Source organism: Rutilus rutilus, assembly GCF_951802725.1.
Source record: "Rutilus rutilus genome assembly, chromosome: 18".
In the NCBI taxonomy this organism is placed as follows: Eukaryota; Metazoa; Chordata; class Actinopteri; order Cypriniformes; family Leuciscidae; genus Rutilus; species Rutilus rutilus.
The window spans coordinates 8,233,029-8,255,131 of record NC_140231.1 but is presented as its reverse complement, the minus strand read 5'-3'; the positions used below and the strand labels follow the sequence as shown (position 1 = coordinate 8,255,131).

Below are 22,103 nucleotides of genomic sequence, written 5' to 3'. Positions count from 1 at the left end.
TGAATATGGTTACGCTTGGCTCTAGTGGAATTATGCCAGTTTGAAATGGCACGCACCTCAGTTGTCTTTTGAGCTGTCATTTCTGTGACGCATGTGATCTGAGGTAAAATAAAAAAAGATTAGGCCCTACTTAAGGTATTGGTAATTATTTTTCCAAGTGTTGTATTTTAATGTGCAATTTAAAATGCTTTTAAATATAAATGTAACAGTGTTCAAGGCTTAGGGAAGAATGGGGAACCGGTGAACGGTAAATGGAAGTTTAAAAAAATAAAACAGAAGTAAACGGCAGGTGCTTCAAAGCCGACTGCTGCCCATACATAGACAAAACGCAACATAAATGTCCCAGGCCTGGTCTTCTCTCGTCTTTTACTGTCGTCACTCCACCTCTTATCCTTTGGAGCTCCAGGGACTTCAGAGTGGTGTAGCGCGCAGTGACGTTCATTAACACTCGTGCCACCGGCCTCTCTCCGTTTCCACAGCTCACGCCCTGCTCTTCACCTTAACATTAAAACAACAGTCATTTGAACAGTAAAATCTTGGGTATTTTTTTCCTGTTGTCGACTAGTAGCAGCTGTTCCGTTTAGTTGTCTAGTCTTGCACATCCCTTCTAAACATGTATATAATATCGCATATAATCATAATAATGTAAATATCGTTTATCGTGTTGACTCATCCCTTTTCTTAAAGGTTTAAAGGCTGTAATGTGAGGCATATCATTTTAGAAAACTTTTCGTTTTTTTTTTTCAAAACTTGTAGTTGAACTAAAGTTTTTACACCAATTTTATGGTTTATGATGTGACCATAGACATTGCTCCACCCCTCCCATATGGTATTAATTTATAGTGCAATTACTACATATGTAATTAGTTTAATAATTAGGTAAATAAAAATATAAAGACCTTAAGATAAATACTTCTGGGCTTGCAAACAATAACTTAAAACTCATTTGAAACTGACCTATGACATGAAATTCATCTAAATTGAATTGACCTCATGGATGTGGCTATTGTGGTTTGTGGTCCTAGTGGCACCTGCTGGCTGTAGTAAATGTGGCATATTCAAATGACTTTGACGTAGTCCTTTTATATTTACTTGCTTTAAATGCATATTGCTCGCCTTGCACAGTTTTCCTAAAGCCATTGGGGTGGCGGTGCCGCTGGGTCTTGGGCCCGTAATCGTTGCTTGCAACTATATTTTTTTACTTTGTTACTTTACGTAAGTACGTGTTTCAAGCATCTGTTCTTTATCAGAGTATTTGAATTTGGGAAACTTTTACTTTTACTTCTCTAAATTCCAAAGTGTAATATCATACTATTTACTCCACTACATTTCATAAAAACGTGTCGTTCCTCGTTATTTTGAACTGAAGAATTTGTTACCCTCTCTGAGATGCAATAGCGGTGTCCGATTCGTGAACAAGCTGATTCTTTTCAGTTAACCTGTCAAATTGGTTCGCAAAGCACACTGAACAATTCATTCGTGAATTGGACCTATCCGACTGCATCTGTTCTCGAGTCAGCAACTCACTGATTCAAATGATCCAGTCAGAGTGAGTCTCCGGTAAACAATTCACTGAATTCAAAAGTCTGACTCAGAATGAGCCAAGAACGGGAGATCCTCTAAGTTACTAATGCCGAATTTTAGGGTTTATTACTGTAAATGAGAATCATATTTAGGTCATGACTGTCATTTGTTTGTGAACTAATCTGTTGTAAAAGGGCGAGCTGTATGAAATGCATTGAATGTGGACATGTCCACATTTGTGTTTTACTGTTTGAACTTGGTAGGTTTTAGGTAAAAACTAAACATAACTTTAAAATAATGCAAATTAAGGCCCATGCATCCTCGCTGTCGTAGCAGTTTCAAATTGTTAATAATTGGTAAAATGTTTTAAATTGTAAACCTAGTATGTTTGCATAGTGTCCCTCTTAAAATGTGTACACGTTTTGCCCTAAGTGACATTTGTTTTTATATTGTTTGTTTATATTTGTTAAAACATTTTGTTTTTCCTCAATTCTGTATACTATATTTTATGATTTTCGCTTGTTTGCACACTTGAATAAATCAGTAATTATCAGTAGTAATAGTTATCAGTGTATGACATGTTTTGGCAATAAAATAAAACATTGTCTTGCAGATCAGTACATGTCTGCATAATCTTCCTTGTTCACTAGTGCTGGCTACTTGACAAATCATTATAATTCATAATGATGTCAGACTGAGCTGTAACCTATTTAAGATCTATCTGTGTGTCTAGTACATTCATTTACGACCCCCTCCCCTCCCTGAAGTTGAGTCTGCAGGAAGGTAACCCTCCAGGAGCAGGGTTGGCTTCCTCTGCTTTAAGGAATCCCTGCAGTTTTCCCCCCAAAATATAAGCTGAATGGTTTAATATCTGTAAATGAAGAAATTAAAACGTAAATATTAGTAGTGAAATTGTACAGTTGTACTATAAAATACAACTATTTTTATTTAAAACTCTTAGTCAGAAGTTGATAAGTACTCTGACATTTGATATAACATCAGAATCGGCATAAATCAAGGAAGGTTATGTCACTAAGAAAACTAATTTGACAATGTTTTCAAAAGCTTTTCTGTAAAAAGCCTTATATCTACTGAAAAACTTTTGTGCCAAAAGGTCAAAGCTTTTAAGAAAATATCACAATTTATGACAAATTTCAAAATGTCAGACACAGGCAATTTGTCCGATCCTGGCAAAATCAGTATCAACTAGGGATGAGCAAGAGTACTCGAACTCGTACGTGACAGCGACGATCGATCATGAAAACGATGATCACCCTGACTTTAACCGATCAGAATTATTATTATATATATTTTTTTTATTGAAGCATTTGGGGCGGTTCCTGAGGTCTGATTTGTTAGCGTTAGACAGCATGCTTTCCAGACCGGCGAAATAGTGAAACTGGATTTGAAAGCGTGCACTGCAGTGATGCCTGGAATCACTTTGATCATGAAATGCAGTTAAGTGCAAGATGTGCAGCGCCAAACTATCATAACATAACATAATGAGAACACGATTGTAATAGAATGTTGTAAATTCTCTGCTTTAGTTTTTCAGCGCAAAGGGAAAGCACATCCACAACAAGTACACATCAGACTAGCACGGTCAAATTCATGTGTGCATTGGCGTCCTTTTTTTGCAGATGTGAGTTGTAAGATTACTTTTGTTTTCTATATCTGATTAATCTCAAATATAAGACATTTGGTTGAGTTTAATAACCAGCTAGCAAAACGCTGCAGTTTACTGACCGTTCATTCATTTTGAGCTCAAATGCATTTTTTCCTCATTTTTTTTAACAGTAAACCTATGTTTTATTTAAAGTTGTTTCTCATTATGGCTTCGATAACGCACAGTGACTGTAATCGCTTTCTATCATGAAAAATAAAATGATGTGCAAGATGTGCAGTGCCAATATACATGCCATATATAGCATTGTAATGAGAACATCATTATAGCATTATAATATCACAACAGGATTGTGATAGAATGTTGTAAATTCTCTTTGCTTTAGTTGCCCGTGTATCATCTGTTAAGGGAAGAGCGCATCCAGAGTTTCCCTTTCAAACCATAGACTGTAAAAAACGAGCACACTGGAGGTCACATGTGCATTTGCGTCCTTTTGTGCAGATGCTAGTTGTAATGTTTATGTATCTAGGATATCTGATTAATCTCATAGGATGTGTCATAGAACGGGCTTCAGTTTACTGGAGATCATTTAGTCTTCAGCTTTACCTCAATCAGTTGTTCCTTTTAGATATTTCTTTTTCGATAACATTGATGCATCATAATCTAGCAGTGTTCTTCTTTTTTTTTTCTTTTTTTTTTTGTACAGTGCATCCGGAAAGTATTCACAGCGCTTCACCTTTTCCACAAGGTATGTTACAGCCTTATTCCTAAATGGATTAAGTTCATTATTTTCCTCAAAATTCTACAAACAATACCCCATAATGACAATGTGAAAAAAGTTTGTTTGAAATCTTTGCAAATTTATTAAAAATGAAAAAATCACATGTACATACGCTTTCACAGCCTTTGCCATGACACTCAAAATTGAGCTCGGGTGTGTCCTGTTTCCACTGATCATCCTTGATGTTTCTACAACTTGATTGGAGTCCACCTGTGGTAAATTCAGTTGATTGGACATGATTTGGAAAGGCACACAGCTGTCTATATAAGGTCCCACAGTTAAGAGTGCATGTCAGAGCACAAACCAAGCCATGAAGTCCAAGGAATTGTCTGTAGACCTCTGAGACAGGATTGTATCTAGGCACAGATCTGTGGGAGGGTACAGAAAAATGTCTGCAGCACTGAAGGTCCCAATGAGCACAGTGGCCTCCATCCGTAAATGGAAGAAGTTTGGAACCACCAGGACTCTTCCTAGAGCTGTCCGTTCGGCCAAATTGAGCGATTGGGGGGGGGGAAGGGCCTTAGTCAGGGAGGTGACCAAGAAACCGATGGTCACTCTGACAGAGCTGTATGGTAGAGTGGCCAGACCGAAGCCACTCCTCAGTAAAAGGCACATGACAGCCTACCTGGAGTTTGCCAAAAGGCATCTGAAGGACTCTCAGACCACGAGAAACAAAATTCTCTGGTCTGATGAAACAAAGATTGAACTCGTTGGCCTGAATGGCAAGCGTCATGTCTGGAGGAAACCAGGCACCGCTCATCACCTGGCCAATACCGTCCCTACAGTGAAGCATGGTGGTGGCAGCATCATGCTGTGGGGATGTTTTTCAGCGGCAGGAACTGGGAGACTAGTCAGGATCGAGGGAAAGATGAATGCAGCAATGTACAAAGACATCCTTGATGTAAACGTGCTCCAGAGCGCTCTGGACCTCAGACTGGGGTGACGGTTCATCTACCATCAGGACAACGACCCTAAGCACACAGCCAAGATAACAAAGGATTGGCTACAGGACAACACTGTGAATGTCCTTGAGTGGCCCAGTCAGAGCCCAGACCTGAACCTGATTGAACATATCTGGAGAGATCTGAAAATGCCTGTGCACTGACGCTCTCCATCCAACCTGATAGAGTTTGAGAGTAAAATACTTGAGGCTGTAATTGGTGCCAAAAATGTAATTATTTTGCAAAGATTTCAAACAAACTTCTTTCACGTTGTCATTATGGGGTATTGTTTGTAGAATTTTGAGGAAAATAATGAATTTAATCCATTTTGGAATAAGGCTGTAACATAAAATGTGGAAAAAGTGAAGCGCTGTGAACACTTTCCGGATGCACTGTTTTCATAGACATGTTTTCATGTTATTTTTATTTGTCATTTTTATTTGTCAACATTAATTTTTGTCAATATCAACCGATTCAACATGACCCAAGGAATCCGCAGAGACCAAGGTTATGATTTTCTGACAAAAATTTCTAAAGTTATGAGCAAAAATATAATTTTCAGATCTCATGGTGCTGTTCCCAACTTTCGCATGTACCCTCAGATCATGATTGCATTTAACTTCATCTTTAAAATGTACAACATTTTCTTCCTGGGGATATATTCTCGGCACCCCATAGAGGAACAAGTCCACCTCTCAAAGTCTCACAAAATCCTGCGGGAAATTCTGATGCGGTGCAATTGCTTGCCAATGTTCTGATGATGAACTTTACTAAAAACAACTATGAGCAGGGCCTGAATTTCTTTTTGGAAAAAATAAGTGATTCTTATGGAGGGGATTTTTGTTTAAAGTTTTTTTTAAATTACATTTATCTTACCTAAATGTTTGCTCACTCATTGTATTTCTATTTTTACAATGGGGTAATTTTGTTGCTCAAGAGTTCAAGGAACTTGCTCAAGGAAGCTTGATTTCAATCTTTGAATTAAATTGAAAAAATACAATACAATAAAATAAAGATACAAGTGAAATAAAGAGAAATAATGAAATGCTTTTTTGGGGGTAGGTCTAACACTAGTATTCAGGTACAGATATAATATAGAAACGGAATAAAAAGTAATCAAATGTAAAATAACACTGGATAGTCTCTTAGTCCTGGATAAATTAAATGCATAGGCTAGTAATCCTGATTCCTAGTTACCATTCAGTCAGCTATATTTTGTTGTTTTATCAACATTAATGACAGACACTGCTGCTGTCACTTTAAGATCTAGTGCATGGATCCATGTTACGTTTTCTTTATCAACTACTTATGTTTAGAAGTCATAATTATGTGTAAGGCATAATCGATTGTGTTAACGAGGATACTCGCTAAGACCAGAATTTTGACTTTTTTGTGTTTTTGACCGTTAAAGCGCTATAGCTGTGCTCAGTTTTGTTACTAGCAAGCTGTTTGTGATGCTGCCTCATGTATGTGCACAGAGAAAACCATTTTTTAGAGAGTGCACAAGTACTGAATAGTTTAAAATCGCTTGAATGTGTAAATTGTTAAGACTTAAAAAGACGACCAAATGATAAACATTAGTGACGATGCAACACTTGCCCAATTGGGCAAACTCGAGAGTCTGGTATCTCCGCCTGCAGCGCGCTTGACGCTTGCCTTGTGCATATGCAATGGTTGATGTGTAGCTCATTTTGAGAGCGCGAGAGAAAGAGAAAGAGAAGAGGCAGCACCGCTGAATCACTTGCACTGTTTGTAAAATTACGTCTCAGAGAAAGTTAAAGTTAAAATGACTGATTTGATTTTTATAATCTGTGTGGATTAATTTACCCATACAACCTACATGCCAATGTGATTAAATGTTTGCGGGAATTTCCCGCATTAAGTGTGAGACCTCAAATGATTAATGATGAATGATGAATTTAATCGAATGATTAAAATTATGCTCAAAATACCCACACCGAAATTCAAGCCCTGACGAGTCTCACATTCAGAGTGCCATGTGACTGAACTTCTCCGCGTGCTGTCTTAAACATTCCTGGTTAACACTGTTCAGGAGGAAGTTGACCTCCAGTTGGTTTACTTGAAGTTGCCTGTGCATATAACTTACACGTGTACATGCATTGCCTATAAAGAACATCTTAGACATCTCTATCTCTAGCAGTTGCTTGACCTTGCTTCCATGTCATCCATCTGTAGATCTACAGCCACATTCTTCCCGCAGCAGGGACGGAGACACCAGAGCAGATGCTTGTGCCTTGGCTCAGTTCAACCCAGTATTCGCTGCCAAATTCCCACTTCTCCATTTTCTCATTAACTTTGTAGCAGCTTATATAACCAATAACAATGTCTGTTTTCTTTTTTTCTTTTTATGTTATGAGTATAGTAACTAGTAGATTAGAATTTAGCATCACAGGTGCTGCTGCTATAAACATAAACATACAATCGTTGCATGTCTTTCTAACACGATCATTTGCTGTAAAGTGATGGTTCACCCAAAAATTTAATTATCATCACCTGTATGCATTTGTTTCCTGTATGCAAATGTCAATTTTTTTTTTTGTCCATACAATAAAACGTTAATGGGGTCCAGTGTTGTTTTGGAAAATGTTAAAATAGACAAAAAGTGAAAATATCAATATTTAAGTTTCTCAAGTGTATTTAGATACATTAAAGGGATAATGAGCTGCATTTTACATTTTTGTTTCCTGAGGTGCATTTTTGTTAGTAGCATTTTTACATCAAAAATAAGATTTAGAAATAAAAAGCCATATTCTACCCTGATTTAAGCCCTCTTATTTGAACACTTAGTTAAAGGGGTCATGAGCTGCTTTATTTATTTAATTTTTGAATAATGTTCTTTGAGGTCCACTTATAATGTTAGCAAGATTTTTACATAAAAAAACATCCTAATTTAGAAGTAATAGGTTATTTTCTATCCTGTTTTTGACCCTCTCTTTGAAACACTCCGTTTTGATAGGCGTGCCGCATTCAAGACTTGGAAGTAACTGCCCACTGGTATGATTGGGTAACAGTTTTGCATATTAGAATAATTTTCAACATACCCACTACACGTGTGGAATTGTTTTGAAAACTTCCGATGTTCGCCATACATGTTGGAGCCAGAGTCTAAACCCGAATCAGAAGACGAACCTACTCCTCAAATACCAAGGATACTGCAGTCTGCGACAGCTTGGTAATCATCTTTATTTATATTTATTCATTATGTATTTGTGAGGTAGTATTGTATTTTATTACATTATATTAGTGTTAAAACGAAGACACTACAGAAAGGTGTTTATCTTGTTGCATAGAAACATTTGCCAACTGTGAAACATATATGCATATTACATATGCTTATGACATTATTACATATTGTAGTGACAAATAAAGTTTAAGTACTTGGAGTTAACACTGTTATAGTTGACAGGATAACTTGCGGTTTTGTATAAATGAAGTATGAATGAATGTACCATCGTTTGTCGCACTGTCATTCTTATATTCATGAGTACATATCAAACGATCTTTAACAAACAAAGCAATAGTTACACATGGTTAAAAGAACATTGCTACTCGCATTACTGTCGGATCCATTATAGTCGGCACTGAATCATCTTTTAGTCTCTGAAAAGCCTGTGTCAAAATGTTTCTCATTTAAAAATTACGCAAACAGAGTAAAGTGTCTTTACTGACGCAGTCTGGAACTTTGTTAAAAATAGTTCAGACATGCTTACTGACTTTAACAAACAATTATTGGCAGAGTCCGATACCTATATTTTTCACTTGATCTCTTTTTTGAACTTTTGTCATTAAAATAGATAGTTTTGATCACATTTTAAACCCGCAAACTTCAAAGGAACCATGCATTAAGTTATACTAGCTAGTTTATTGCTGCATCATCAAATAATTTCTAATGAACATGGATTGGATCTATTTAGTATTCAGCAGGCCTACATAAATACAACAGAACAAAGATACACATGAAATAAACAGTGCTTTTAGGTCGGTTTAACAGTTTTCAGGTAAAGATATATGTAAAACAAATGTAAAATAACTCTGCATATTCTTCACTGTATAAATTAAATACATATATTATCATTACATTGAGACGAAGCTAAATTCTACTGTAAAACTAATATATTTCTGTCACAATTACAAGTTAAACTGAACTTTGATTTTGGCGGGTTACTGTGAAGACCTTCTAGTGTCTGTGTTTGATATGATGATAGATTTTCTTAAATGAATGGTAAAATGCTCAGAAAGTGACTCTTGAAGTTCATGGATTCATGTCCGCGTATAGTGAGGCAGCAGAGGCTTAAAAACACAGTGAGCGTCACGTGTGCTTCAGTGTGTGTGAGGTAAATGAAACCACATGTCTGTGCCATTCATTCACACAGAAACACGCAGAACATGCAGGATTCATATTTAAATTCTCTTTTTGCGGCTCAATATTCAGTACTTTTTATTTATTCATCAAAACGTTGACAAATTCATTAACATTCCGCATTTACAGTAAATTCCATTCCCTTTCGAAAGCGGTCACTTCGACATTGCGTAGTAACGCTGAGGGAACTCTTCCCCTTCTCCAAAATTCCTGAAACCTTATAGGATAATGCCAGTAAAATAACCGGCCAATTGTCGCAAATATGCAAATCGCATGAAAATGCTGACGATCCCTCAGGCAGTATAAAATGCGGCGGAGCGACAATTGCATCAGAATCTTATCCTTCATTCTGCCATTGTTGAAGACAAACACAAAATACTTCACCGCATCCGATGGCTTCCTTCTGTCGACTTTGCGTGGGCCCCATCGACCCGCACAAGTATTACAAGTATACGCCGAGGCTGCTTTCTCTGAGTCCGACTGTGGGCACTGCGCTGACATGCCGCTAGTGGACTTTCTCCCCCTTGGGGTGACTGTGACAACTCTGCCCGGGGCCATCGCCCCATTCCCCAGTCCTCTTCTCTGATGAGAGCCTTCACCCCCGGCCACAGATGTCATGCCCCCCGTCGAGGAGACAGTCGCCACCATCTGTGCCCTTCCTCGACCATGCTTGGCGCGGATCTCAGCCTGCCATCCAAGCCGTGTAGACTGACCGCCCACCTTGCTGACAAGGCCTACATCTCCGCGGGCAAGGTGGCTTCCGCACTGGCCGTGCTGCGGAGACATGGGTTAGTGGTCGGATTTCTCAGGGGGAGAGGAGGTTAGATCCCCCACGCTCACCTTCGGTACTACCATGGGACCTAGCGCTGGTTCTGAAGGCCCTTTTGAGCCTTTGGCAACTATCGCTGTTAAGGAGCTTTCTCTCAGAACTGCTTTGCTTCTCGCACTTTCTTCGGCTAAGTGCATAGGAGATTTACATGCGCTCTCGGTGGGCAGCGATTGTATTTGCTTTGGACCTGGTGACTGTAGTGTTACTCTCTGGCCAAGACTGGGTTATATGCCTAAGTCTCTTTCTACTCCCTTTAAAGCGCAGGTGATTTCTATACCCGCCTTGTCTTCTGAGCCGTCGACCTCGCGTGACGGTGATGCTCAGAGCGTTGTTTGCCCTGTTTGGGCTTTGTGGGGCTACATGGACCACTCGGCTGCCTTTCAACAGTCGGACCAGCTCTTTGTGTGCTACGGTGGCTGTGCTAAGGGACGTGCAGTTTCGAAGCAGAGGCTCTCACACTTGGATAGTGAACGCTATTGCTTTGGCTTATGCGAGCCAGGGACAGGAATGCCCTCTCAACATCAGAGCTCACTTGACGAGGGCTATCGCCTCTTCATGGGCCTGGTCTAAGGGCACGTCCATATACGGCACGTTGTGGGATATGTTTTGTGGCTTGTTGGTCATTACAGAACACTTTCGCCAGGTTTTACAAGTTGGATTGTATTCAGTGCAGCCCGCTCTCTTGAGCTGATCTGATATTGGTGTACCTGAGCTAGCAGTTCATTGGTTTAGGTCCACCTACCAGCTGTAAGCACTCGTAGCGGCATCACTGTTTGTTGAATTGTGTGCTATTCTACTCCGTGATTGGTGGGCTGATCTTTGCTACTCACGCCGGAATTGTACACCGTTCCCGCAGCGTTGCTACGCAATGTCGAAGTGACCGCTTTTAAAAGGGAATGTCTTTGGTTACTGTTGTAACCTCGGTTCCCTGAGAGGCGGGAACAAGACTGAGTATGGCGTCGTGTTTGCTGCTCCATCACCTGTGCAAGCGTTCAGTCTAGGTTCTGACGCATTTGTCACTGCCCCGCATTTTATACTGCCCGAGGGATCGTCAGCATTTGCATGTGATTTGCATATTTGCAACAATTGTCCAGTTATTTTACTGGTGTTATCCTATAAGGTTTCAGGAAATTTAGAGATGAGGAAGAGTTCCCTCAGCAGTGCTATGCAATTTCTCGTTCCTGCCTCTCAGGGAACCGAGGTTACAACAGTAACCAGAGACGTTTTTATGACTGGATTCCGTGATTCCGTCCGCGTTATTATAGGGTCCTATACATACCGTACATATTAATCTTTATGAAAGTCACAAAAGTTATTTAGTCAAGAGTAGTGAGCATATATATATAATTTTTTTTTTTTTTTTATTAAAGGAGAACTCCGGTCAATTTTAACATTGAGCTCTTTTTTTTGTACATTTGGAGTGCTGTCAGTACAGAAAACGACGACAAAAATCGGTGTTGCCTACACTTGTTATCCTCTTTTTAAAATTTGCACCCTGTTGACTTCAATGGGGCAAGTTTTAAACCTGCTTTTAGCCTCTTAACATCCTTGATGTGTCACAGGTCATGTGAGTGATTTCCTTCTGAGTGAACGCGGGTGAATCTGACTGCAGTAGATGTGAAAGAAATATATAAAAAATGATGTTTATTCAGCCAGCGCACATACCTGTATTTACATCCTGTTTTCGGTCGAAGTCCACAGTAATCGATTGTCGAGTTCACGTGCATAGGTTTAGTACCTATGATCACGCGCGTGAACTCGACAATCGACTACTATGGACTTGGACCGAAAACAGGATGTAAATACAGGTATGTGCGCTGGCTGAATAAACATCATTTTTATTCATATCTTTCACATCTACTGCAGTCAGATTCACCCGCGTTCACTCCGAAGGAATCACTCACATGACCTGTGCACTTGTAATGACACATCAAGGATGTTAAGAGGCTAAAAGCAGGTTTAAAACTTGCCCCATTGAAGTCAACAGGGTGCAAATTTTAAAAAGAGGATAACACGTTGTAGGCAACACCGATTTTTGTCGTTGTTCTCTGTACTGACAGCACTCCAAATGTACAAAAAAATGAGCTCAATGTTAAAATTGACCGGAGTTCTCCTTTAACATTAAAACGCAGACAGCAGCACAGCAGAAATATTAGATTATGGATCAATCTTGGATTATGTAGCAGGCATTAAACAGTTTAGTGCTTTTACGCAGTTAAATAATAAACCATTGTTGTAAATTGATAAAAAACCGGCCGATAAATATCGGTGGCCGATACATCGGTGCATCTCTACAAGGAAGGCAATGCAAAGACTGTTATTCCACAACTTGGCACTGCAGAACGTCTTGCAATCCTCTAAGGCATCTCTATAATTTTTGTTGCTGGAGTCTTCTGCAGAGGCGGTCTTTCATCACATTATGATGTGATTTCAATGAGGAAGTTTAGATTTCTGAAACTTGCAGGATATTTTTATTGTACAAAGACCTCATTTATGTCAAAAGATCAAGGAAAATTTGATTTCTCAATTCATGACCCCTTTAAATGAGCAGTCTGTTGTAGTAGTCTGTCCATATAATGTGCAAGTGGGATGGGCTAAAGAGGCAATGATGAAGAATTAAGGCTCCGATATACTCATGGCGAAGTTCTTTTTTGTTCTTCACTTAGGGGTAAATAGAAGTTCAAATGCATGACTGAGATTTCTTTTAAGATTTTTTTTAAGAGGTGTTTCACCTATGGCTGGGAGATATAATTATGTATAGCTCCTTTTTTCAATTATATATATATATATATTCATTTGTTTATTCATTTGTTTGTTCTATTGTCCCTTAAATACAGGTACATGTTAGCAAATACAATGTACACAAAATTGTTTAAATGGAAACCTTTTTAAACTTTTCAGTTCATAACACTACTGTTAATCGGCCAACCATGAAGATAACACCTATTATCTCCAAAGCCCACACATCGGCTGATTAAACAACCTGGGCCACATTTTGCAAAAGCATTATAAGCCTAAGTAGATTGAAGAGACCACATGTGCCAGGCTTACAAAGCTTTTGGGAAACGCAGCTCTGGCCAGTATAATGTTAGATCACTAGTTATCATTAATGGTATAATCAGTGCACATACACAAACAATGGCCCCCTTTACACCTAGCATTACCATCTATATCATATCCAGATCTATTTTGTATTTAGATTGACCATGAATGTGGTCTAAACTGATCCAATCACAAACAAATGCATGGCAAATCCTACTGTACGTTAACTTCCTAATGCCTGGCTCACACTACAGGAGTTTAAGGCCGATTTATCCCCGATTTTCCCCTCCCGAAAATCGGGGATAAATCGGCCTTAAACTCCTGTCGATGACCTTGATCGGTTCCGATGTTCGGCGCAGATTATCTGGTAATGTGAGGTGTTCACAGATCGAATCTTGCACCTCCTGATCTGCTCTCACACAAATCGGGCTCGCCCCGATCACATCAAACACGTTTGATATTTAGGATTTTAAATCGGGATGAGCAAGCCTGTGGTTACGTCAGTACTGTCCAAATAGCCAATAAGAAACAAGTAGGGCTGTTATAGTGAAGGAATTTCCCTTGAGGTAATTTTGAGTGACTCAACAGCGCAATATCAATAAATAAGTGTTACGCTGTGGTCAGCAGGCACGAAGACGAGTACATGTTCCGTAATGAAACCGAAACTAAATTCATGCGTGTTAAAACGAAGTGGAGTAAAATGAAGGTACAATGTCAAAATAAGGGTCGGGTCCACATAATATAATAAACACAACATAAACCTGACAATGAGCTTGTTAGGCCATTGTTTTATAACAGTTAGTTCCTCGAATCTCACTTTTACAAGAGGCTTTCTGCTGATATTTCACCAGTATTGGCATTGATCTCTGCGCATTCTAGACAGGCGGTCACTCAGTCCAGTTACATTGTTACGCCACTAGTTGGCGGGAAGGGACAGTCTTTGAGTGAGTCATTAAAGGGTAACTAAACCCCTGGTCAGAGCCAGACTCCACCCACTGGCAATATTTGAAAAATCCTGGGAAAGTGGGCAGAGCCCAGTGGCGATAGAGGGGACGAACAGAGGGCGGGACTGAGCGGGGGGCGTGCACCTGAGACTCGTTTCAATAGCGCGCACTCTCTGTAGGCGCAGATGAGTTGCCATGAGAACGACTGACATCTCTATCTTTTGTGTAAGTTTAGAGACGTACTCCAGAAAAAAAGTTCACGGAGACGCAGAGGCAGAAAGCACACCCTGTTTATTTTCTTTATTTTACAAAAGCACAATGTTTTATTTCGATTGTAAGTGGAAAAAGTAGACATTTAACAGTTTATTTTTTCATATTTCTTAAGTCTATATGACAATAAATGACAGAGTATTTTAAGTCTATTTTGCTGCTATATGAATAAATCCAGCAAAACGCGCTTGCGCGTTTGTCGACCCGAGGATTAACTTTAACATAAATTGTGACTAAAAATATATGCTCACTCACATCAAGACGCCGCTGCAGTGATGGAGTCCATGCAGGAGGAGCAGCGTTTGGCACTGCGTCGCTTTACAGCGCGAGCTGTGCTGTTGCAACCAGCAACACTACACATACGTCCCATCCTAACCACTGTACTTAATACAGATAAAGCTAATGCAAAAAATCTACCCTAACTTGAAGCTTTCCTAACTGATGCAATACTATGCTTCTAACAATACTACGCTAACTGCGAATTAACTACCTAGGCTACACGAAATAATCTAAATAACTATATAAATGCTATGCTAACTAGATGTTAATATAGGCTATCCTGATCATTTTCAATGCTCGCAATTCCAACTCCTGACTCACTACAGTGGTTTTGATGAAACAAGATGTTTTTATACCAGGGGCTGCCAAGGGTGTGGGTGAGCTGGAACCTGCTTACGTCACGCAGTACCGTGACATCCAATAGGAAAATTCATTCGTTCAACCTGAAGAGGGCAGCACTCAGACATTTTTACACCATATATTGTAGAATTAAAACACTTTACACCCATATGTCAAAAAAATTTACTCGAATCAATGAACAGCACTAATAAAGCCTCAGTCTTACAGATCATTAACTAAAAAAAGTTATTTTAGGGTTTAGTTACTCTGTCCATTCAGCGGAAATGTAAAAAGGAGAGGATTCATTCAAAGATAGATATAATGAAACAAGCTGTTAATTATTTTAATATTTAATTTGAACTTTGAGCTCCACTTACAAGGCTCAGCTGAGCAGCAATGCAGCGCATGGGCAACGCTGAAGCGTCACTTCATGATCAATGGCATTGATTCATTGTATTGACCAGCACTGACGCCATTCATTAGAAATATCTTTAAATGTTTAAGGGATGATTTTTGAAAGATTTCGCTTTCCTTGGTCACGGCTACCTTTTCACGAATATGACTTGATATGAAGGACAGCTGCGTGAGATCACGTGAGGCGCTTCCTCTGGCACGATAATCTTAACATTTTGTAGTGTGTGATGCGCTGTGATTTTCAAATCTTTTAGTGTGAACATGTTTAAGATTTGAGGGAAGGTGCTGCAACCAGATTTTACTATCGGTTAGGATTTTAAAACTCTTGTAGTGTGAGCCAGGCATAAATGTCAAAATTTTCGAGACAGTCTAAGATAAAAACTTTGACAATAGAACTGCATTGACTCTTATATACAGTAGTCAACATTTGAAGTGGATCAAAAAAGTTCATTAAAGCTGTCCTAAAGACAAGAACGAGTATTGTTCAAAATTCATGTAACTTTCATATAACTTTGATCCCCTTCAAATGTTGACTACAAAACTTTTCTTTTTTTTTGTGTTAATTTACTGTTCATGTCTTTAAGCACGTCTTTTTAAGAAAATGTTCTTAGGCATGAATTAGGAGGCAGATATCTACATGGAGCCATTATAACAGCCATTGTCAAGTCACCTTTATTTATATAGCGCTTTTTACAATACAGATTGTATCAAAGCAGCTTTACAGTGATAACATAAATAATACAACAAAGTTTGTTTCTAGAAGAAAATTGCATCATCATCCACCCTAAAGGGATACTTCAGGATTTAGCATTAAGCTTTGTATTAGTAGAAAACCTGTAGTATTTTCGAATTACCGTGCTTTCCACCCTCATATCCCCCTGAGACGAGAGATTTATGTATTTTTTGTCTGGAAAAAATCCTCAGATGATGCAAATATCGTCATAATGCGTCATCGGAGGATTTTTTGGCCAGAGGCTAAAGACTACAGCCAGTAGTAGGGGCTGTCCCGCATGTGTTCAACCCGCCCATAGAGGGTGGGATCTCACTCACAGAATGTACACATAGTTCAGCCATCTTTCTTTGGAAGCTAAGTTAACAGGCTCTTGTTCTGTGGAGAAAACTGAGTAGTAGGAGAAAGCTGAGCAGTAGGGGTTACAATCCTCTTTATCCCGGACATGTCCGGCCGTCGAGATCGTCCAAAATGTCCGGGATTCGGCTTTTGCTTTCTGCAGTCGCCATTCATTGTTTACATGCACACCTTTTGTTTCAATCTAAGTGAATTCATTCCGATTGGTGAATCTGAATGTAGTTTACATGAACGCTAAACAAGTGATCGGTTGATGTGCGTTTTAACATTGCTAAGAAAATTCCCGCTCCTCCGTGAGAGATGCGAGACCCGGCGCGTCTCAGTAATCACACCACCGGCCTCGCGCCATTCTCCCACGCCCTTCAGCCTCGTCCTGCTCGCCACAGTAAACATAATGAATGGCGACTGTAGAACGCAAAAGCCGAATCCCGGACATTTTGGGCAATCTCGAAATCCCGGGCAAACTCATCACGGAGACTCTAGTAGGCTAGCTTTGTTGTTTTCAACTGCGCTCTCTTACTGGTAGGCGTGGCTTGGGAGTGGCCTCCTAGGGCAGCGAAGCAAGTGCATTCTGGGAGTTGTTGTCTTTCATCCACATAAGCCAAAAATACATTTTCTGGCTTTTCTCAGTCTAGAAAGCTCCAAATTCAAAAATAATTTCACATTTCTTCTACATAAATGACCTATTTTAAATACACATTAACCTTTCCAGAGGTGAAGTATCCCTTTAAGTAAGGCAGATCAGTAATATTGTTGAATATTAAATGTCCCCAACTAAGCAAGCCAAAAGCCAAGGCAATAGTGGCAAGGAACCAAAACAAAAAGGTGACAGAATGGAGAATTTTTTTTTTTAGGAAAAACATTGGGAGAAACCAGGCTCCCAGGATATGCATTGTCTGCATATCCTGTCTTTGGTGAAGGAGAGGGTGAAGGATTTTTTTATATTTTATGCTGCTTAGTTCTGGGCGATATGGGCAAAAAAAATTATCACTAATTATTTTCATATCAGTCGATAATGATAATTATCACAGTAAATGTCAGTCTTTATCTCTTCAAAGTTTAAAGGCAGATTTTTGCTCCTAAAGCCCTATTCTGACAGGACTAGTTTTACATGGAGAGGTGGGGTAAAGTAATTATTACCAGAGCTTCTCAGTGATTTTAGTCCTGTTCAAATTGCCATTTCAGTAATCATTACGGACAATGTCAGTTACCAATGCCTATTACCAACATAATCCAATCTGAAGTTAATTCAAATATCGTTCGACCAGACATAACTGTTCCGAATAGGCCATTATTATTACAGACGTCCTGTCGTAAAATTACATTACTCCAACTACACTTGTAGTTGTAGTTAATCCCGTCCGAATAGGGCTTAAGTGACATTTGTAGAAACCAGACCATTAATTAACCATGACAAACACTTCACATTTTTGAATTCTTTCCACTTTTCCACTAATTTTTCCTTAAAATAAATCTCTTAATAGAAAAAATTTATTTATTTTCGTTTCTGCATGTGCTAACAGATATTGTTTCAAGTCATGAAATAGGTTTGTGTTGCCTGTCTTTATGTACCTTCAGCACAGTCTATAATTACACTGTTGAGCCTTCCTTTACCCCTTAACTCACCCTTAAACCTACCCATATGTGAGTACATGGTAGTTAAAGACACCTAAAAATAAAGTGTGACAGATTTCTTTATTTGATATGATAGTGGCATCTAAAATTATTTAAAAATTATCATGGAAAGTATAAAACATCTTTAACTTAAACCTAACATTTTAGAACAATAAAAAAAAATAATGGACAATCTTAGCTTAAATTTATTATTTATTTAGCTGAAATAATGTTTTTTATTTCATATAGTGATATTCATTGCAGTTGCACCACCAGACTTCCTGGTTGCGCCATCCAACTTATGCAACTAATTTGACATTGAACAGGCTTCTATTTGGATGCCTGTATTATCTTTTGCCTGTGGTAGCAAGTTCATACATAGAATAAAGAAGTTTATCATAAAATAGCATTTCCTAGTTTTACATTGGTTGTACCGTCTGACATGGAAAGTGTACCAACCTACCCACACTTGAAAATAGCTATTTTTATCAGTATATGAGAGAAATCTACTTTTTCTCTCTGCCACAAGGATCAATTTGGGTTTCTGGATGCTGCATTATCATGTTTACTATTATTACCTTGTCAATTCCAATGACCCATGTTTGCAGTTGTGCCACCCTGATATTTGAGAATATACAAATTGCTGTTCTCAACAGCTTTAAAACTACTGGTATTTATAAAATTTATTTATATGAAAGGTTTCAAACCTACAATTATGCCACAGTATTTTTTCACTTCTTATTGAAATACCATTTAAAATAGTTTTCTTAGTCTGTTCATTTGTGCGGTTGCGTCACCTCTCATTTTGGGAGTGTAAGATATCAAAACATATTTATTATTTGAATGTACTAAAAATGAATTCAAACAAAATAGGTTTTATAGAATAAAGTGATACATGTCATGATTTTATCAAATTTACAACATAATTATTAGGAAGAATTAGGCTACTGAATTTTTTTAAATGTACAACTTGGAAGCTGGATAGTGATATGGATTAATTTTCATTGCCCAATGGCTTACCCTACACACAATGGCGCAGGGAAGTTTGATTTCAAACTTTTAATTGAATTGATTTATTTGAACAAAAAATGAACCTGGAAAAGGTGAAAGGAGGTTACATTTTTGTTATTCATCAAACCTTAACCAGCAGGCCAAACAGATTTTCATTCTTTTTGGGAAATGTAGGGCTTATTCATAATGGTATTCTAAAAGAGGCTGGATTTATACCTTAAAATAAACATAAAATATGGAATATTTTGTTTGCTTAAAAAGATTTATTTTACTTGAAATTTTGCACTGGTAGATAATCCCTTGTGCCGAGTATAACCAGTAAGTGATAAAGGCTGTTTTAAATATCTGGCTCCATAGCAATAGTCCTAGCATTATAAACATTTTTTTTTTTTCTTTCTTTCTTGTAATAGCATATAGCATTATTGATTCTAAACTCCAACCCCAGATGCGTTCAGACGTGATGTGGTGAATAAAGCCATTTTTGTCGTATTAAGAGAGATCTGTCACTATTTGCCACATTTGTGATTTGGACTGTTTGGAATTAAAAACTAATATTGAATAAAGACTACCACTGAAAGTTTTATTTTATGTGTAACAGACACACACACACACACACACACACACACACACACACACGACAAATGTAATGCAGACTGAAGCTAACGTATTGTGTGTGTGTTTGAACGAGAAGCGACTTGTCGTGTTTGTCGTGCCAAGTTTAAAATTTCAACACATTGTTTTCTATGATTGTACGCACACTGGTGGCTCCACTTGGCTTCTGTCCGCGGCGCCCAGCTACAATTCAGGAGGCTGTTTAAAATCCAGAGCGCCATTAACATTGTTTTCTTTTAAATTACATTATTTTTGTCCCAAAACGTCATTGTACATACTGGTTTTACCCTGTGCTGCAAGATGCATTTAGTTTTACATTCATAATTTTGCAGCTTGAATAAAGTCTAAACATACAGGAAGAAATATATAATAAATTTAGCTCTTTCTAATCTTTCTGTGCCATATTTTTTCATACACTAACCTCAGTGCGAAAGCATTATGTAATGTATGTCGTGTGCTGCCACCTACTGGAGGAACCAGGTACATAGTACATTACAATACATATCGTACAGTACATACATAATCTTAATTTCATGATGTCTGTAAAACATAACAATATTGTTGACCACAAACTGACAACAGAATGTGAGTGTTTGGTGTGTGAGACTAGACGCGACTCTGCGCTTCTTGTCCGGTGTGTGACCACCTTTAGATGCTGACGTGGCATAAAACGGGTTCCCAATCCTGTTCCTGGAGATCTATCTTCCTGCAAAGTTCAGTTCCAACCCTGATCAAACACAGCTGAACCAGCTAATTTAGGTCTTCAGGAGCACTTGATAATTAGTCAGGTGTGTTGGATCTGAACTCTAGGTAGGTAGATCTCCAGGAACAGGATTGGGCACCCCTGGCATAAAGCAAACAAATAAATAAAAATAAAATCTAAAATGTTACCTTAATGTAAATTATACTTTTGGGGTTATACTACTATCCCATGACGTGCTTTGTCTTAAATCTCATCTTCATGTCCCCTTCACAGTGCCCTTAAAGACAGTCGCTTTCCCCCCATGACGAGGGACGAGCTGCAGCGCCTCTTCTGCTCAGTGTCTCTGCTCACCAACTTTGAGGATGTTGGGGATTATTTAGACTGGGAGGTAAGAGCACAGAATCAATTACTACCAGTTATTAATACATGCGTGCTGTGTATATCATTTATTCACAAAATTAACTAAAACAAAAACTTTGTTCACTTAAGGTTTTTTGCTGCACACATTTAAAAAATAAATGACACTACTGAAATGAAATTTCAGGCCTAATACCAGTAACTGATAATTCACAGCTAGTTATGGCTAAAACCAATAGCCAACGATTATAATTTACTTTGACAGTAACACTTAACCCTTTAAAACGAAGCTACTATTTAATAACGTAAAAACTTCTCAGTTTAAACAGTGTGATTGTATTACAAATGGTTCAAAGAGCAATATATTAAAATGTATTTTGTCTATATATATGGTTATAGAGTAGTGCAGGGATGTTAGTCAGAATTATTGTGCTACTATTCTATTGTGCTCCGTCTGTTTGGTGCGCATGCGCGCAGCAGCGCTCATTCACAGAAGCTTGAATTTTTAGCGAAGATTCACTTGCAGAAGGCAAGTGACAGTTTGCCTCTCCTGACAGTGAAATGGACATATTTATTGACTTTCTAACATTTACAGACAGAGAATATACCTGTGAAATGTAAGTTAAGCACTGAAGAAAGCACCACATATCAAACACATTAAACACAACAGCGTAAGTATTTATCTGTCAGTTAGCAACAGATCTGTCAGAGCATCTGACAGGGCAAGCTGCTTTAAACTTGTTAACTATATCTTACCAGTTATTTTGAAGCCCTTAATATAACATGTTTAGGACAAATTGTACTATGTACTATGCTCACACTGCGTCCTACGCTATTTTTCAGATGTGCTCGTATCAAACTACTGTATATATACGGTATTGCTTTATTCCATATCGTTTCAAAAATTTTTATCGATATATCGCCTAGCCCTACGTTCTACAGCTAAAACTGTACACACTCACACCCCATACCATCTTTAGTTACTTATTATAAACGTATGTTTGAAAAAATAAATATAACTGCTTCAATAATTTTGGGGGATTATTTTAATGGGTATGTGCAGTTTGTTGTAGAACAAAACATCAAAGTATTGTCAAGTTATGTTTACCTCAGGTTTTATTTTACTCATAAATTGGAAAAACTCCATAGGAAAATCTTGAAGGAACCACTGGCGAATTAGTCTTCTGGGTTCTGACATCTCTACACCACTCTATTGTATTTGTGTCCTTTTATTTGAGTATTTACTTTACTTATTCAACCCTCTATGAACACTGAAACTCGAGTCGCCATTGGCTAGTACATTTGATTTCATTTTACTCGCTAGACTTTTTACATGGAATGCAAGAACAAT

The 22,103-nt window shown here is 38.3% G+C and overlaps 1 protein-coding gene across 1 annotated transcript in view; it reads left to right on the top strand.

Moving 5' to 3' along the window:
• ammecr1 (AMMECR nuclear protein 1) overlaps positions 1-22,103 on the top strand; it is a 52,776-nt gene that overhangs the window by 14,745 nt on the left and 15,928 nt on the right. Inside the window, exon 3 of the mRNA XM_084386902.1 lies at positions 20,669-20,783. Coding sequence (XP_084243028.1) covers positions 20,669-20,783 — 115 coding nt within the window. The remainder of the gene's footprint in view (positions 1-20,668; positions 20,784-22,103) is intronic.